At 38.6% G+C, this 20,446-nt stretch overlaps 1 protein-coding gene across 2 annotated transcripts in view; it reads left to right on the forward strand.

The window, feature by feature from the left end:
* The window catches only part of LOC126336769 (NFX1-type zinc finger-containing protein 1-like), a 301,188-nt gene that overhangs the window by 82,654 nt on the left and 198,088 nt on the right, over positions 1-20,446 (forward strand). For both annotated transcript variants that reach the window (XM_050000780.1, XM_050000779.1), the window contains exons 4-5: positions 19,790-19,873; positions 20,153-20,424. In XM_050000780.1, the coding sequence (XP_049856737.1) occupies positions 19,790-19,873; positions 20,153-20,424 (356 nt within the window). The remainder of the gene's footprint in view (positions 1-19,789; positions 19,874-20,152; positions 20,425-20,446) is intronic.

Consider the following 20,446-nt stretch of genomic DNA (forward strand, 5'->3'; position numbering starts at 1 on the left):
GGAATGTGTTTACTCCTATTTGAAAAAGAGCAAGAGCTTGAAACCTAGTGTTAATTATTTTCTATTGCATGCTTCTGTGTGCCATGCTACAGTCAGTATTAAAATGTGCTAACTTGATAGGAAACTTTTAAGCTATATTTATAATCATTCAGTGACTCTGAGCATATTTCCTGGCAGGCTTGAATACACAGTAGTAATACCTACCTGTAAAACTGATAATTACCAAGCCACCTCTAATAAACTTGTTTCATCCTCCTTAGTTTCATAAGTTGCTGAGAAAATGATGTTATTCACATTATTGATTCATTATCCAGAGAGAGCTTGTTAACTGTCTCCGTTTAGCTTTCATGAAGGATTCCCTTACAAAGAAAGAATGCTTTCACTTTTGGATATTGTGCATCCTAGCCAAAACCTTTTATTGTGTGGACCACAAAAATCTACTTGACAAACAAAACGTGAAAGAACATATCTTAACAAGAATGCAATCTTAGCTGTGTAGCAGAAAACAGATACGTCTATTGATTGACTGTGATATAGGAATGGAACTGTGGGAACAGGATCAGTAATCAGGATACAGAAAACTTAATTCCCACATATGTCGTAGCTCGTATATATTTACACTTGACACTGCATCCGTACAGAATGAAGTGTAACAAAGAACTGACTAAAGTAAAGTTAAGTTGGAGGATCGACACAGAGCACTTAGATTTCACAGATATTAAGTTTCGTGGTCGATACGAACTATCGACATCACACAGACACCCCCCCCCCCCCCCTCCCTCCCCCTCCGCAGTGCGGAGTACTACTGATGTCAAAGGGTGAGGGCATGCAGGCGTTGACGTCAGTGAAATGGTGCGCGTAGGCAGGCGCACTACAGGTACTTCCATCTCAAATGTGGTGGGTTGTGCATGCGGAGCGGCGAGAGGCAGGTCCACTTCGTAGTCAGTCAGCCACCGTGGCTGGATGAGACGGCGACCGGCCCGGGACTAAGCGGGCGGAGCAGTCGACTGCATGGTGGAGGCGTGTGTGGCCCTTAAGTGGATCGAGCCGTCCATAGAAATGAAAGCACATAGAGACGCTCGGTCACAATCGTGCGGGAGTGTGTGGTTGTGTGCAGTGTTGGTGTGCAAGCGACCGTCCAATGGCAGGACCTCGGTATCTGTCAAAAGAATGAGCGCTCGGTCATCGATTATCAATATAGAAATGTCGTTCTCTTGGTATGGCAGCATGCTGCAGGACAAAATGATAGTAGATGTGTGTTTCCAATGTTGGAGGTGAGGGAGTGAATCCTGCACAGGGTGAAACAGGGCGAGGTCAGGAAACCAGTGAACGGTGGCGAACAGTCTTCGGCGGAAGAGGTGTGCGGTGAGGTTGATGGGAGCCTGTCTTCGATCTTGATCAAGGATAGATCATCTGCAGAGTCCGACTACGGCAGTGAGAGACCATCAGGGTCGACAAAAGCCAGTTTCAGGCGATGCAGAGAAACTGTCTGTGTCCGGTCTTTAATCATGATATCGAAAGTCGTGTCCCCCTGCCAGAGGACCTTCTAGGGGCTAAAATAAGGAGGTTGAAGAGGTTGCCTAACCGCAGCATGATGTGGGAGCAGTTGGAGAGTGAGTGACTGATGGGCAGGTGCAAACACATTTGTTGAAAATGTGTGTGCATTTGGCTAATGAAGTAGGGCGAGGGGGGAAGATCCTCGCTAACCTGGGGAAGAATAACTTCCCCCAGGAGAGCTTCTGACCAGAGACAGTCATGGCATTCAAGGGCCGTCTTGAGGGTGCGGTGCCATCTCTCCACCAACCCATTGCTTTGTGGGTGATAGGTGGTAATGTGTATTTTTTTAATACAGAGGATGGTGAAAATGGAGGATTCGAACTGTCAACCCTAATCGATGGTGACAGTGGTCAGGCACCCAAAACGAGCGATCCACGAGCCAATGAAAGCCTTGGCTACAATTCCGGTCGTAATGTTAGTGAGAGAAACAGCCTTGACCCAGCAAGACAAACGGTCGCTAGTTGATAAGATATATCGATGGCCCTACTCCTAGGAGAAAGAAGCCTGGTCAGATCACTATGTATGTAACAGAATCATCCAGTGGGAATGTCGAACTTGTCCAGAGGCGGAGAGGCAAGTGATGCAGCTGTGTGCCCAGGTTTGACAATCCCGTTTGATATTCTTCCAAACAAAATGTTCTGACACGAGACGTGTGGTGGCTCGAACGCCCCGGTGGGCTAGGTTACGCAGGGAATCAAAAACCTGTCGGCGCAGCCTGGGTGGGAGCAAAGGGCGTAGGGTACCAGTTGAAGAATCACACCACACCTCGTTGAAACTTGTTTTATGAAAACAAGTGATGTTTGTGGGGTCTCGTAGGAGAGCCTGAGAATCTTCGTCAGAAGCTTGGAGGGAGGCCAGATCAGAAAGATCAACAATGTGGGAAACAGCACTATCGATGAGAAGAAATCTACAATGATGTTATCTGCACCCTTGAAGTAACGGACGGTCGTTTTGAATTGAGAAACCAGGTCAAAATGGTGGTAACATTGAGGAGGCGGGTCCTCAGGTGGGTTGCAGTGTGCTTGTGCCAGTGGTTTGTGATCGGTGAGGACGAAAAAAGAATGTCCCTCAACGGTGCGGCGGAAATGTTTGATTGCCTCGTAAACATCAAGGAGCTCTCTATCAAATGCAGAATATTTTCTTTGAGCCGTAGACAGTTTCTTGGAGAAGAAATGAAGGGGAGAAACCGTGTCGCCATTGTGTTATTGCAGCACTGCCCCCACCGTGATGTCAATGGTGTCTGTAGTGATGAATAACTCGGCCAAGGGGTCGGGGTGGGTGAGTGTCACAGTATGAGCTAAAGAAGTCTTCAGAGCCTTGAAGGCCTCTAGCATCAGAGCAGTCCAAGAGATGGGTTTGATACCGGAAGTTTGTTTGCCTGGTAGCTCAACTGTCAGAGGTGCCTGAACAGAGGTGGCGGAAGGCAGATGGTGACGATAGTAATTGATGGTGCTGAGGAAACGTCGTAGCTCTTTGTAAGTAGTTAGGGGCGGCAGAGATGTGATAGCCTGCACATGAGCTTTGGGAGGCTGTATTCCGTCAGCGGAGATGGTGTAACCTAGGAAGGAGACTGACGCGTGGCACAACTGAAACTTGTGTTTGTTGACCTTGACATCGTTGGAGTTCAAAGTCTGGAGGACTGTAGACATATGATTTTCATGTTCCTCCACTGAACTGCTGAAAACGAGAATGTCGTCCAGATAAGCAAAGCAAGATAAGAGTCAATGAAATGTTGCCACATTAGCGCCGCATTCTTTAGGCCAAACGACATGAAGTGGTGTTGGAATAAACAAAGTGGCGTGATAATAGCTGTCTTAGGAATGTCTTTCGGCGTCACGGGAAACTGGTGGTATGCGCGTTTACAGTCAGTGACACTGAAAATTGTGGTGCCCGTTAACATAAGAGTGAAGTCCTTGATGTTCGGCACTGGGTAATTGTCCATGACGATTATTAACTCTTGTGGCGAGCAGGCAAGTCATTCCATTATAGTCTTCTTTGCAAACTCTTATTTTGTTGCAGGCGGCGGTGAAAGCAGCAGGTCACAAATCAAATCTGAGTGGTTGTGGAGGTGTGTGACGAGGCAGAGAAACTATGAGTTGTCATCAGTCACATGATGCAACTCAAACAGATGCTTAACGGCAGCTTTGGTGTCTCCCGGGTATAACATCCCAGCTTCATCAACCAAATTATAACGTCCCAGGACTTTCTGCACCAAATTATAACATTTCAGCTCCTCAACACCAAATTAAAACGTTGCATTAGGAGGTGTCTGCTTCGTGCAAAAGGTCTTGAGTTCATATTGACGACAACAAGTAATTCTTCATTACAGACGTTTATTTACAAACAGAACTGACTGACTCAACAACTGACTCTCAGAGCTAACCGCACTGCATATCCGAACTGAACTGAACTGACAACTCCTAGGTGTATTATTATCTTTCCAAACAATGAGAGTCTTTGACAATGTTTTGTTTACAATACGATAGCAATTCACGACTTAAAACTAAATTAGACATTACAGAATTTTAGTACAGATTAAAGTAAGTAAAAGGATCAGTACATATAAATTCTTACAAGCATAATTTCCAAATAGATTTTATAACATTTTTCTACCAGTTTCTGGATAACCTTCACCAGATTTGTACCGATGTTTCCAGAAATATGTTGACATTTGATTGTGGATATTTCTTGAGTGATTTAGAACAACTATCTATATGTAAAATGATTTAAATCGTGTTTCAAAATGCAAACAAATCTTTTTAGCAATATTTCTTGATACAAATCGTATTTCGAAATTAGATTATGAAACAGTTTTCACAAGTTTTCGTATTTTTGCGATCATAATATAGAATTTCTCCATAGAAAGTTCCAGAAGTGTGCATTAAACGATCATTCACAGACTTTCTCTTTAGCTGGTGAGTTTTTAAAAGTATCTTGTCCATATTATGCGAAATAATTTAGCTCAAAACTGATAATTTATACAATTAATCAGAGCTACAGCAAACAGTGAGTCTTTCTTTTACAAAATGAAATATAATTACAAAATTGAATGAAAATAGGTTACTAACACTAATATATATTTACATTAATTCTATTTTTGTTCTTTCTGTGCAAAATGTCCTAATATTGACACAGTACAATATTTAAACATCACCAAAGTTTCCCTTTACATTTTGCATATCTGTATCGACATCCCCTAAAAGTCTACAGTATCGAATACTTCAATATGTCCTGTAATGTTACACAACCCCCCCATCAGCACTTCCACGTGAAACACGGTAGGGTTGATGTCCTTACATTACAAAACAGAAAAGTTTTACACATGTCTTTGGTGTCTTCTTTCTTGAAGACCGGTGATCTTCTTTCTTGAAGGTCGGTGATCTTCTTCCTTAGAGGTTGGTATACCTCAATGCCACACACTGTATTTCAGTCTCATCTTCACAGTCCGTATGGTTTCCATATACACTGCAGGCTATCACAGGCTGCAATAGCACAGTCTGCTATGAATATACAGCATACAGTGGTCAAACCCAGTTAAACATTAGCAAAAGCATTTAATAGTCGGTGGACCGGTTTTTAAGGACACAGAAATTTGAATTCTCTAAAGTCTAATTACTCAAGAAAATTTACTCTAAATAATTTCTTAAAGCTAAGAGAGGATAGACTGACAGATGGAGAAAATTGATTATACAGGATCACAGAATAAGTGTAAGATGCAATGCCAGAATACGAAAATGAAATATGACAATTGCATAGCTAGGGGACCTAGTGCTTGCCAAACACTTAGCACACAAAGAATGTATGCTCCCCTGAGGAATCAGATAAATACAACATAACAAAGTGTACAAAAATATCCTGATAAGGTTACATATAAAAGTCTATAAACATCTATTATCTAAAATACTTTTTTACATTTTTTTATACAATTTCAGTTCGGTCACGTTTCGTAGGCCAAACAGTCTGCCAGAATTTGGGTAGACTAGACGGTAAGCATTCGGATGAGGATTGTCCTGAATCTTGAAAGGTCCAATGTATATGTCAAAAAACTTTTTTAATTCACCACTGATGGCTTTAGACTTCTCTTGTGTTTAACAAGGACCAAGTCTTCAATTTTAAATTGAGTAGCCTTCAATCTTTTGTCATGTCTACATTTCCTCTTATCACCTTGAGATTTCATGGTCTTTCTCACTATTTCCTCTCTCTCTTGAGTACTTAATGGTTTGCAGACTGGAAAATCAATGAAATCACTAATTGGATGTGGTGGTTTGCTATTATACTGTATTTCATAAGGTGAAAACCCTGTTGAGGAATGCTGTAGGCTGTTCACAACATCTTCGAATTTCTCAACATAGTCAATCCAACTAGCATGATCAGTATTGCAGTAGGTTCTAAAGAATCGCCCAATTTCCCTCCGAAGGGTTTCCTGATCGATGATAAGCTGAAATAAGAATGTGACTTATATTTTCATCTTCAACAAAAGCTTTCCATACTCCAGAAGTAAATTGAGTCCCATTGTCTGATAAGATTTTCTGAGGCTTTCCAACCCTGCCAAAATAGTCTCCTCTGATTTTTGAAATAATGCTCTTACTGTTTGCCTTGTGAAGAGGGTATAACTTAATGAATTTTGAAAAAACATCAACCGTAACAAAAATGTAGCAATAGCCTCCTCTGGTCTTCGGTAATGGTCCATATAAGTTGACAGCGACTAACTCGTGTTGTTCTTTTGGTAAGATGTTTTGCATCAATCCACGACAAGTTTGGTTGGATACTTTTACTCTTTGGCACCTGTCACAACCCGTTAAAATTTTTCTAACCCTCCTGGCTTTGTTGTTAAAGTACACATTTTCTTGGATTTTCTGGATACACTTTTGAATCCCACAATGACCAAAACTTTCATGAATGTACTTGATGAGTACATTGATGTACTGTTCAGGCCAACATAATTTCCATACATCGCTATCTACACTGTTTCTCTTGAATAGAATCCCCTTGTAGATTTTGTAATAATCTCCCACTTTTTCATGTCCCTTTTTCCCTAAATAACTTTTGACCAGTTTACAGTTCTCATCGTGGTTCTGATTCCGTCGGATGTCATTACGAATATCTCTGATTTCTTGTTCATTGTCCACCCCTCTTAAATACATAATTTTGAATTCTTTTTCACATTCCCCACTGTCATCTTCAAAGTCACCCCCCACAGGTAGTCTAGATAAAGCATCAGCAACTACATTATCGGGTCCTCTAAGATATTTTATTGAGTAATTAAATTGTTGTAACAAGAGTGCCCACCTGGTAATCCTTCCATGATGCAACCTACATTCTTGAATATAAATTAATGCCTTATGGTCTGTGTAGACAACTATCTGGTTTCCCAATAAATAATTTCTGAATTTAGAAAATGCCCAGTAAATGGCCAAAAGCTCTTTCTCGGTAACAGTGTATTGCCTCTCATGTTTTTTCAAGGTTCCACTAGCAAAAGCAATAGACCTGTGTTCTATTTTCCCATTTATATTTACTTCTTGGAAAAGATGAGCACCTAGGCCATAATCACTACTATCTGCCATAATGCAAAAAGGTAAACTTAAATCAAGACGGTACAAAATTTGACTGTTACATAACTGTGTTTTTATTTCTTCAAAAGCAGCTTCACATTCCTGATCCCAAACCCACATTGCGTTTTTCTTCAGCAATCTGTTAAGACTTGGAGCATTTAGAGCTTGGGTACTAATGAACTTTCTGTAGTAACCGCACATCCCGAAAAATGACTTTAGTTGTTTCTTGGTTTTTGGAATTGGGAATTTTGCAATTGCCTCGAGTTTTTCAGGATCTGGCAAAATACCTTCCTCAGAAATACTGTGCCCCAGAAACTTCAATTTTTTCATACCAAACTTACATTTAGATAATTTAAGTGACATTCCCCCTTTCCTTAATCTATTGCAAACCTCCCTCAAAGTATTAACATGTTCTTCCCAAGTTTCTCCAGTGATCAATATGTCATCTACATACACAGTTAATTTTGATAAAAGATCTTTTCCCAAAACAAAGTCAAGTGCTCTAATGAATTCGGCTACTGAGACATTCAGCCCAAATGGTACCACACAATACTGGTAACATCTTCCCCCATACAAAAAGGCAGTGGCAGTATACTTTCTGGAATCATTTTCTAATTCTACTTGGTGAAATCCTGATGCGAGATCTAAACTGGTCATGTATTTCATTCTTTCAAATTTATGAAGTAATTCGTCTATATTCTCGGGATGATCGGTCTCTCTTTCCAGATACTTATTTAGGTGTCTTGAATCTAGTACAAGCCTGACACTGCCATCACGTTTTGCAACCACTACCAAAGGATTATTGTATTGGCTCTTACTTCTCTCAATGATGCCCCACTCTTCCATCTTTTGAAGTTCCTTTTCTACGTCTTTTCTCTTTGCAATGGGTACACTATAAGGTTTTATAAAGAGTGGCTCATGTGGTTTTAATCTGAGTTTACATTGATAATTCTTTACTCTGCCAGGTCTATCATCAAAAACATCACAGTAATTCCACAATAATCTTTCTAACTCTACCTTCTGTTCTTGGTTCAAATTATCTGATTCCCGTAATTTTTCTTGAACTATATCCCCATATTCTCCATCATCATAATCCTCAGTAATTTCCTCTACACAATAACCACTGTCTTTAGAAAATGTAACGTCCCTAATTTCAATTCCATTATCAGCACAGTTTTGAACCGACATGTCAGTACTGGAACATACTCTCGTCTTAGGATCAATAAAGGTAAACAAACTCTTTTCCCAATCAAATGCTGCATTAGCTTTTAATATCCAGTCCATACCCAACAGTACATTCTCATTTAGGTCACTTATTACAAGACATCCTTGAGTAAACTGTACATCATTTATACTGAAGGACAACAACACCTGTCTATTAACAATTTTGCTCAGTTTGCCGGTAATGCCTCTAATTTTTATTCCGACAACTGGTAATTCAACAAAGTCAGGATCATGCTTAATTATATCTCTTAATTTGCTTGAAATGGTACTAATTGGACTCCCTGTGTCAATCAAACAATACCCTTCCCAACCTGCAGCTTTAATTTTTATGTATGGACTACCAATAGTGGTGTTTTCCCTTTCTTCCTGTTCTTCATACAATAGATCTTCTGCTATCTCATCATACCTCTGTTCCATATTTAGGTTTTCTTTATTAGGCAATACTTTCTTCAAACTTCTAGGTCTACTGGAATTTACTGGAATGTCTGGATTACTATTTACCTCACACACATCCTGACTAGTACCCCGTTTGATGATTTCATTAGGCTTAAAAGCAGAAACTGGTTCACAAATTTCCCTTAATTTGATCTTAACATCATTGTCATCACTGTAATTTTTAAATTTGTCCCAAACAGATTTCAAAATAATCTCAGATGCATCAGCACAATCAACCCCCCTGTCTCCTGATGTATTACTAAGCTGAACTGGCACAATCTGATTCTCATGTGGAATGTAGTTAGAGTTCCTGGCACAACTATTCTCAACACTATTGCTTATAACATCCTCCTTAACTTCAACATAAACTATTCCATCCAATTCACCATCAAAATCTTCTAGTACATAATCACCATTAGCCTTAACATCAACATTATCATCATCATTGCCTGAGCTTACACTACAAACACTACTAGTATCACCAACAATACTCACAACACCATCTTCACCAACCACATCCACATGAATATCAGACTTTCCAGGAACTTCAGTACGAACATCATTATGACAACTTACATCTAAAACATCACCACACATAAGTTTGTACAATCCAAAATTATCAAAGTTATCCTTACCTTTCATTTCAGCATTAGGTGCTTCTTCTTGATTATATAAATTTCCAATTATATCATCTTCTAAGCATACTTCATCAAAGGTAGCCTGGTTCCTATTACAGTTGTTTCTAGTATTTTCTCTGATGACATTCCAAAATTTCCTGTCAAATTTAATTTTTTCATTACCTCTATCTACAGATTGATCATAAGCATACTGTCTATACTGGTTAGGTCTCTGATTATAGTGCTGTCTGTTCCGGGTGAAATTAGCCTGATTTTGAAAATTCCTTGCCCCCAAACTGACAGACTCCCAGTGGAGCATTTAGTCGTTTAAAGGCCTATGTCTGTCATTTCCCTGCCTCGGTTCCTACCAAAATTTCTTCTGTCATTGCTGTTATAATTATCCCTGTTGTTTTTAAAGTTTCTTCGTTCACTATTATTGATATTATTTCCACGGTTCGGTTCCCACCCTCTGTGTGATGAACCTACAAAGTCGTTAAATCTGTTGTTTTGTTCAAAGGCTCTATCAAGTTTGTCCACATATTTCAAGAATTGTTCTATGGACTCATCTGGACAATATACTAAACCTCATAGTACTCTTTTCGGAAGTCTCCGTTTTAGTGCATCAATTTGAGTTAGCTCATCAAATGGCTTATCCAGATGCACTAATTTTTGCAACTGTTTCTCACAATAGGCTTTCATTGACCCATCAGATTCTCTGTAACTAGGACCATTCAAGATTTCACTTTTGATTTGAGCTTGCTCAGTTTCAGACCAAAATTTGGTTAGAAAACATTTTTCGAAATCTTCAAAGGACATTTCCGCAGAACAATTCTGATTGGCCCACGAAAGCGCCTCACCATCAAGTAATTTCTTTACAAATTTTATCTTAACACTATCTGTCATTATGGACGTGAACTGCTCCTTGCAGAATTGCATGAAGTCCTTTGGGTGTATATTCTTGTCATCGGGATAAGTTTTAATGGGAAAATTTCCCCATACCCCATTACAACTATTACTAAAACCTTTTTGCAACATAGTTTCTTGTATTTCTACAAATTTTCTGTCTACAGTTTTTTCGACATTACCTACTCTACTACAAATTTCTGTGACCTTTTTTGTCAGAATCAGATTTGAAAGATTCAATTTCGCTTTCAAAAAATCGTTTTGTCTGGTCAAATTCATTTCTCAATTGAGAATTTTCCTCATTTACAAAATCAACAACTTTTTTAAGTTTTGACTGATTATTTGAAATTTCGTTACTTAAATCAGTTTAAAGGACAGACATTTTGCTCTCAACAGTGTCCACACGACAACTAAGTTCTTTTTGGTTTGACTCAAAAGTAATTCGCCATTCTTCGAGAACCTGATTAGTGTGAGCAATCTGTTCTGTATTTGAATTTATTTCTGATTTTAAATCGCACACATCCTTCGAAATCGACCTGTCCATCTGTTGTTGTGTCTGTTCAATTTGTTGACGTAATTCGGCACGAGAATCGTCCATCTTCGAGTTTAACTCTGAAAACATTTGTTTTAACATTTCCGACATTCCTACACTGTCAGAAGCACTTTCCCTAATAGGTGTACTTGCTACACCGCTGTCAATACTGAAATCTGCTTCTTTTTCCATTATTTTAGAAAGTAGGTACTTATCTTAGTGTCCGTCGGCGGTCGTTGGTGTCCGTGTTTTGCGAAATTTCTTCAATTCCAGGATGGTTTCGCTCGGTTGATTCACTCCTCTTCTTGTGACCCCAGAATCGACGTATTTACTTCTGAAGAATGACTGGTCCGTCGTACATCCTCTTCTTGTGGTCCCAAAAAAGACGTATTTTCTTCTTGTGATCCCAGAAAAGACGTATTTTATTTTGAAGAATCACTAGGTGGTCATCAAATCCTCTGCTTCTTCCACCAAATTATAACATACCAGCTCCTCCACCAAATTATAACATCCCAGCTTCCTCAACCAAATTATAACGTCCCAGGACTTTCTGCACCAAATTATAACATTTCAGCTCCTCAACACAAAATTAAAACATTGCATTAGGAGGTGTCTGCTTCGTGCAAAAGGTCTTGAGTTCATATTGACGACAACAAGTAATTCTTCATTACAGACGTTTATTTACAAACAGAACTGACTGACTCAACAACTGACTCTCAGAGCTAACCGCACTGCATATCCGAACTGAACTGAACTGACAACTCCTAGGTGTATTATTATCTTTCCAAACAATGAGAGTCTTTGACAATGTTTTGTTTACAATACGATAGCAATTCACGACTTAAAACTAAATTAGACATTACAGAATTTTAGTACAGATTAAAGTAAGTAAAAGGATCAGTACATATAAATTCTTACAAGCATAATTTCCATTAGATTTTATAACATTTTTCTACCAGTTTCTGGATAACCTTCACCAGATTTGTAGCGATGTTTCCAGAAATATGTTGACATTTGATTCTGGATATTTCTTGGGTGATTTAGAACAACTATCTATATGTAAAATGATTTAAATCGTGTTTCAAAACGCAAACAAATCTTTTTAGCAATATTTCTTGATACAAATCGTCTTTCGAAATTAGATTATGAAACAGTTTTCACAAGTTTTCGTATTTTTGCGATCATAATATAGAATTTCTCCATAGAAAGTTCCAGAAGTGTGCATTAAACGATCATTCACAGACTTTCTCTTTAGCTGGTGAGTTTTTAAAAGTATCTTGTCCATATTATACGAAATAATTTAGCTCAAAACTGATAATTTATACAATTAATCAGAGCTACAGCAAACAGTGAGTCTTTCTTTTACAAAATGAAATATAATTACAAAATTGAATGAAAATAGGTTACTAACACTAATATATATTTACATTAATTCTATTTTTGTTCTTTCTGTGCAAAATGTCCTAATATTGACACAGTACAATATTTAAACATCACCAAAGTTTCCCTTTACATTTTGCATATCTGTATCGACATCCCCTAAAAGTCTACAGTATCGAATACTTCAATATGTCCCAATATGTCCTGTAATGTTACACGGGGCTGAACTGAGGTTAAATCAGAGGCCGGCACGATTGGCCCGGATTTAAACTAGGCGAGCGAATCCGTAGTATCAGCATCTTACATAGTTGACTGTGTGTCACAAAATATGGCACAGCAGGCACAGACGGTACCGTTGAAATGGGTGGATGGAAGACACTTGAGGGATCCTGGAAACTGGACCGTGAGTGACGAATGCTGGATGGAAACGACCCGCTTCCGGAACAGGGTGAGAGACTGGTGGGAGGGGGGGGACCTCAACATAACATCATAATATTCATAGGTGACTAATGTATTATAACATAATTATTTGATTAGCATCACCACATTGCAAAATATTCTGACCATAGTGCATTTATTTTCAAATTATAATCACGTGTCCTATGTTCAACACTTGTGAACCTCTTCCCTAACATATGAGGCATGTTCAAAAAATTCTGGAACTTTGACCACAACATTTTGCAATGCTTACCTTTTACTTATTGTGCATGGTCCCCTTCAATATACTCTCCTCTGCAATTAATACACCACTCCCAAAGCCGTCTACACTTCCGGAAGCAGTCTTGGTACTCCTCTTGCTGGATCGCACAAATCACCATCTGTGAATTTTCTTTTATCTCATTTATCATTGCAAATCTTTGTCATTTCAAATAGGTTTCCAACTTTGCAAATAAAACATCCATAGGGGTTAGGTATGGAGAGTACGGAGGATGAGGCAGCACAGTGATTTTGTTTTTTGTGCAATAGCCACGCATCAACCGAGATGGATGTGCAGGTGCGTTATCGTGAGAGCCTTAATAGTCTCGCCACATTCCGGGCTGTTTCCTTCTCATATTTTCTCACAGACATTGCAACACCACCTGATGGTACCATTGATTAACAGTTTGCCCCTGTGGGACAAATTCGTGATGTGAACTAATCCTTCAAAATTGAAAGAAAACTATCAGCAAACCTTGACATTTGACCTGACCTTTTTGGTCCTGGAGAACCTTTCTCAGCCCACATCAAAAATTGAACCTTGGTCTCAACATCAGAACCATAGACTCACATCTTGCCACCCGTTGTGATTGTCTTAATGAACATCTCATTCCATTTGTCTGATCTAAAAGTTCTTCAGATTGTGTGGTGAAGGTCTTTCTGGTTTTGACTCATGAGCCATGGGACAAAATTGGTACAAAACAATGTATTTGAAGATGATGTGTTGGAATTTCATGACATGATCCAGCCGAAATGTTCAATTCTTCTGCAATCTTTCAGACAGTGAGTCTTTCATTGGCACGCACAATTTCATTAACATTCCTGACATGAACGTCCTTGATAGATGTCAAAGGGCGTCCTCAATGATGGTCATCTTTAACTTCCATCTGGCCATTTTTAAACAGTGTAAATCATTCATAACACCGAGTATGACATAAACACTCATCACCGTAGGCTTCGTGCATCATTTGATGTGTGTCTGTAAAGATTTTTTTGAGTTACATGCAAAATTTAATGCAGACACATTGCTCCTCTAACCCTACCATCTCAGAATTTGCATATTGTGTGACACAACTGCACTTGACATTAACTAACAGACATACAACTATGAAACTTCCAGCAGTTATACATTAAATACAGGTGTGTGCAGCAATGCCAACTGAATTTTGCTCCAACACACCATTGGCATGAAATTTGCAAATGTTATGGAATTTTGTGAACAGATCTTGTATATCTAACATTAATCCAATTTACTCATAAAATTATTCATGTATGACATTGTACGTAACGATTCTGGTTTCAAAAATGACGTGGTCTGATAAATATTCTCCTCTCACTAAGCATTATCCACAGTAGATGTACTAAGGATAATATTAAAAATGTTATTAAGGTTTTAAATTTAAGCTTTATGTCCTCTACTCATAATAAAATTCTTACGAATTCTTCCAATTTTTTCAATAACTATTTTCAAATTCTGACTATTAATCTTAAATGTGACAGTAGCAAAACAACAAATCTCACTTCTTATCTTTCCAGCCACAAATTCCCGCAAAAACAACACAATAGTTGTCTTCAGTGAAAAGTTCAACATGTAATAACAATGATATGAAAAGAATAGATTGCTACTCACCATACAGAGGGCAGATAGGCACAGAGAAAAAGACTGCTGTATACTTAAGCTTTCAGCCAAAAGGACTTCTGAAGTAGATCACACACACACACACACACACACACACACACACACACACACACACACACAAATAATGTCTCTGCCTGTCGTAGCCAGACTGCAACTGCGCCTGATGGGAAAAGCAGTCTGTGGGTGGTAAGAGTAAGAGAGAGACTGGGGTGGGGTTGGGGAAGGGGGAAGGATAGCAGGGTACGTGTGGAGAAGGTGTCGTACTGCTTGCAGAATACTGGGATGTGTTGGGGACGGTGTAGGGTTGCTAGATGGAGTCAGGATGTTTGGGGGGGGGGGGAGTGTACAGAAAGAAATGTAGAGTAGGAAAAAAAGATTACTGGGTGCTTCGGGTAGAATAGAATGGTGTGTAGTGCTGGAATGGGAGCAAGGAAAAGGATAGGTAGGTTGAAAGACTCGGCAAGGGAGGTTGAGCCAGAGTAGTTATGGGGACGCAGGATATATTGTGGCGAGAATTCCCACCTGCACAGTTCAGAAAAGCTGGTGTTGATAGGAAAGATCCAGATGTTGCAGTCTGTGGCGCAGTTATTGAAGTGAAGCACATTTGCGTTGGGTAGCATTTTCAGTGACTGGGTGGTCCAGCTGTTTCTTGGCCACAGTTTCCCAGTGGCCATTCGTGCAGACAGATGGTTTGTTACTTGTCATGCCCATGTAGTAAACAACACAGCAGATGCAGCTTTGTTTGTAGTTCAGATGACTGCCTTTGCAGGTTGCCTTGCCTTTGGCAAAAGAAAAAATGGTCGTGACCAGACAAGAGTAGGTGATGGTGATGGGAGGATGTATGGAATAGATGTTGCATTTTGGGCGATTGCAAGGATATGGGCCATGAGGAAAGTGGTTGGGAGTAGCCATGGAGTGGGAATGAACAAGGGTATTGCATAAGTTTGGTTAGTGGCTGAATACTCCTATGGGAGGGATGGAAAGGATATTCCTCTGGTCTTGTCCTCAAATACAGCAAAATATAAAACTTCCTGGTATAGTAAAACTGTGGTCTGACCAACCCAAACTCAGGACCTTTGCCTTTCACGGGCAGGTGCTCTACCAACTGAGCTACCAAATCACAACTTGTGATCTGTCCTCACAGTTTTACTTTCACTAGTACCTCACCTACCTTGCAGAGTAAAGCTATGACGAAAGGCCATGTGCTGTGTTTGGGCAGCTCAGTTGGTAGAGCAGCATTTGCCCACAAAAACTAAGAAAATTTCATTATGGAAGTAAGATATATATTATTATTCAAAATGTGAAATGAATTCATAACTATTCAAGCAGTTTTCCATCATAGCAGTGTAAATACTGTAGACGTAACATCGAAAAAATTCTCAGATTTAACTGATAGGACACAAATCTCATTTCAGAAACATAACACTTTTTTAACTCCTAGACAAAATACTAAATAAATCTTTTATTAATATGCTGTGAGATTACTCTTGAAACTCTCTAACACATGTGCACCTAATACCTTAAGAAAGGATAGCACAGTAGTTTAATATAACATGAGAGAGAGTTGTAGATAGAGAGAGGCTGAATGAAACACATTTCGTTATCAAGAGAGCAATGCTTGAAGTCTTCAATGACTACCACAGCAGAATATTGTCAAATGATATTTCACAAAACCCAAAGAAATTCTGGTCATATGTAAGGGCTATTAGTGGCATCAGAGTTTGTGTTCACTCCTAGCAAACGCGACAGGAAATGAAACAGAGGGTAGCAAAGCAAAAGCTGAAATGCTTAACTCTGTTTTCAAATGTTGCCAAATTGCCCAAATTTAATTCTCATACCGCTGAAAAGATGACTGAAATAATAATGAGTGTCAATGGTGTTGAGAAACAGCTGAAATAGTTGAAATTGAACAAAATTCAAACAATGGGAAATCCAGGATTGAATGTAACAATATTATGTGAAGGAAGTTTATCTGCAAAGGACACTGCATATAGGATGCTAGTGCAACCTACTCTTGAAAACTGTTAAAGTGTTTGGGATCCGCACCAGTTTGGACTAAAGGAAGATATTGAAGCAATTCAGAGCTGGGCTGCTAGATTTGTCACTAGTAGTTTCGAACAATATGCAAGTGTTATGGACGTGCTTTTGGAACTCAAATGGAACTACCTGAAGGGAGGGAAAGGTTCTTTTTGAGGAGGAGGCACCATTGGATGCCAAACACGCTGTGCTACCTGAGTGTAGTGCATGCCTGATCTATCGAGGGGGAGTTTGGTTCAATCTAGTAATTATTAATCTAGCAATGGTAAACTAACAGCTACTATTAAATACAACTGAGGCAGGGTGTATATGACCCGGGACAACCAGGAGATCTGGAAAAAATCTGGGAGAAAACCGGGAAAAGCCCAGGAATTTTTTAGAATTCCAGGATTTTTCTTTTTGTTTTGTTTTAGTTTTCATTTACATTTTTGTAATTTTGACAGGTAATAAACAATACTTTAATATAGGATATTACTGTATCCCGCTACTGCAGAACAATATTGGAACAATAAAACATGAATTAGAGTAAAAAAGAAAATAAGAGTGAAGTTGCAAAGGAAATGCACTGCATACAACAAGAAAACACAGTGCTCATGCAAGCGTTTGAAAACAGCAAAATGTGTCAAATGCATTAGGAAGTCTGTGCAATGCTTCATAACAATAGATTGCCTCCAATGCGAGGCCGACGTCTCGTGGCAGTATCTATCCTACCCCTAGTGAGTGATATATGCCTCTGCATACTTACATTTTTCCTATAGCCATCCCTGCTAAGCCATTTTATACTTTCTATCGACCTCACTTTTGAGACTTATGTATTCCTTTTTGCCTGCTTCATGTACTGCATTTTTATATTTTCTCCTTTCATCAGTTATATTCAAATTTCTTCTGTTAACCAAGGATTTCTACTTGCCCTCGTCTTTTTATCTACTTGATCCTCTGCTGCCTTCACTATTTCATTAATCGTTAGATCATGAATAAGAAGCAGAAAGAGATGGGGACCCAGAACAGAGCCTTGTAGCACACCACAAGTAATCGGCTTTTTTAGAACAAGCTCTTTCTTTGCTAGTGCAAGATACTTCCAAATACTTGTATCCTATTTGTTAAGTATGATTCAAACCACTGATTACATACACCTCAGACGCACCTGTATCTAATTCCTGAAGTGATATCCAGTGATTAACCAAATCAAATGCTTTGATTACGTCAATGGACAATCTGGAGGAGAATTCTTTGTGATTGGAAGAAGAGAAGATTTGGTCACAGAGAGCAAAAAGTGCATCATTAACAGATCTGGATTTTTTTTTTTTTTTTTTTCCCCCCCCTCAGGAATTGTAACACACGACTGCCCATGACTTTTTCAATTACCTTTGGTTCTATGGCTAGGAGGGATAGTGCCCCATAATTATTTACTTCATGTGGGTGACCCTTTTTGAAAAGTGGGATGGCTTTTAAGATTTTGATGAGTTCCAAAAGCAGCCATTGTTTTATAAACAGTTTATTACATCAGAAAGGGGTCCAGCAGTTTCTAGGGTCTGTGTTACTTTTACTTTGCATGTACAGTCTTTATTTAGTTTCACAGAAGATGAGTATCCCTTGTGTTAGCCACCCTTTGTGTTCAGGTTTCCTGGGTCCTAATTGCATGTTTCTTAAGAGGGAAAACTATATTATAACAGTGACTCAGGGTCAGCAAAATTCTTAACCTTTTTATCAGTGTTGTCTTCCAGTTAAAGATTTCCCAAAGATTGTTGTATCAACAAATTTTTAATGCAAACTATCAGGATCATTAATTCACCTCCCGTGAATTATTTTAGATGAGGTGGACACGGAATTTACTTGATATGGGAGGCTTACATCGAATGGGAGGCATTGGTGGTGAGAGAAACCATTTGACAAGTTCTCAAGTTTAGGGTAGAGTAAGGGTTTACAGTGATTGTGTCAGTGGATGAAGAGGAAGTGGGAGTACTTGTAGTAGTTTGTTTTACAATATTTTCGCTTGAGAATCTTGCTTGCTCATTTCCTAAGTCACTGGCTTCATGTGAACCCACTGCTAAATTTACATTAATATCAGAACTCACAATATTTTTTTTCCTTTTCTCAATGTAATAATGGATTGCAGATTCCAGATTTTGTAGAAAGTGACCCATGTTTCATTGGTTATCTGCAGCTGCAAATAATGATTGTTTGCTGTTCTTTCAGTCTAAGTACACAATGTTCAAAGTATTTTTCTTCATTTAGATGATACATTTTATTCGATTTCACTGGACTGAATACCATCTCTTAGAAGTATTAGGCATCCACCACCTCTTTTAGTGAATCTGCATTAGCCGGTGCCCAAGACATATTTTGGAAAATTAAGAAACGAGAGCTCATCATCTTTTATCCAGTGTTCAGCAAGGCATATAATATCTACAGTGGGAAGGTTGGACAAGCAATAAATTTTAAATTCTAGGAATTTCTTCTGTATAGATTGGATGTTTTGTGTATATATATTACCAAGACCATGTAGGTGCAATCCATGATGTTAGTGTAATCTTCTACCAATGTCGGCATTCATTTTTGAAGTGCTTGTGTATTCTTGCAAATCCATAATTAGCAGATTTTATTTCATCATTTACGCACAACCAATTCTAAAGGTCATAATGGCATGGCACACCAGTGAATAACACATTAGTATTCGTTAATTTGCTGAGACACAACACACACACACACACACACACACACACACACACACACACACACACACACACACACACACACTCGCGCACACACACATATTCATGCAGATGCAACTCTCACACACAACTGCAGTCTCAAGAGTCTTTTTGTTGTTCCTATCGGCAACTCAGCATCTCTGTAATAAAAATGATTGAGTTAAAACAATGTAAATATTTCAACCCTCATGATTTACTGGGAGCAATGCACCACAGATAAACAGCAGATCTAATGCTAACATTTTACTTGCACTGTGTCAGCGTGATATTTAGTAATTTGATCACATAATGTAACATGCCTTCTTTTCTTGAAGCTTTACTGGAATGATTAGCTAATTTGGGTGCACAATACATAATTAGGTGTCTTTCAGTGTTATATAGTTATGAAAATTGTCAGTTACTGTAATAGTTGTCTCACGGTATAATAAGAAATATATATTAAAAATTGCTGATAAAGAGCAACTTAATAAATTGTTTATTGAAATTTTCCTCTCATTTCTTTGCAGTAATAGTTGAAGAAGCAGCTGAAGTACTAGAGTCACATGTTGTTGTTTCTTTAACAAAAGCTTGTGAACATCTCATTCTCATAGGTAAGTATGACCAGGAAGAGATAGAAACTGCTGAATGCTTTGATATTTCTAGTGGTTCAGATAGAGACATTTTAGCAGAATGTCTTTTTGTTTTAAGTAACGTAGTATATGATTATTCAGTGTGGATTTCATTGAATTATATCAGTAATGAGAGTTTAGTCTGTCCTACCACTAAATTCTTTAGATTTGATGCACAGCTTACTAAAAATAACATTTGTATCTAATTGTTTACTACATTGGCAAACTTCAGTGCATATGAACAAAACTATTATTTTTCAGGTGATCACAAACAGCTGCGACCATCAACTGCAGTCTTTGAGCTAGCAAAAAAATATAATTTTGATATTTCTTTATTTGAACGTATGCTCCAGAATGGAATGCAATATGACTGTTTGGAAGTTCAGCATAGGATGAGACCAGAAATAGCAAATCTCATCACTCCCACAATTTATCCAACATTAAAGAGTGCACCATCTGTTTACCAGTATGAGAAGGTGAAAGGTGTCACAAAGAACTTGTTTTTCATCAACCATGGATTTCATGAAGAAGAGGTATGTGGTACAGCTTCGATGC

This window comes from Schistocerca gregaria, chromosome 2 (genome assembly GCF_023897955.1).
Source record: "Schistocerca gregaria isolate iqSchGreg1 chromosome 2, iqSchGreg1.2, whole genome shotgun sequence".
In the NCBI taxonomy this organism is placed as follows: Eukaryota; Metazoa; Arthropoda; class Insecta; order Orthoptera; family Acrididae; genus Schistocerca; species Schistocerca gregaria.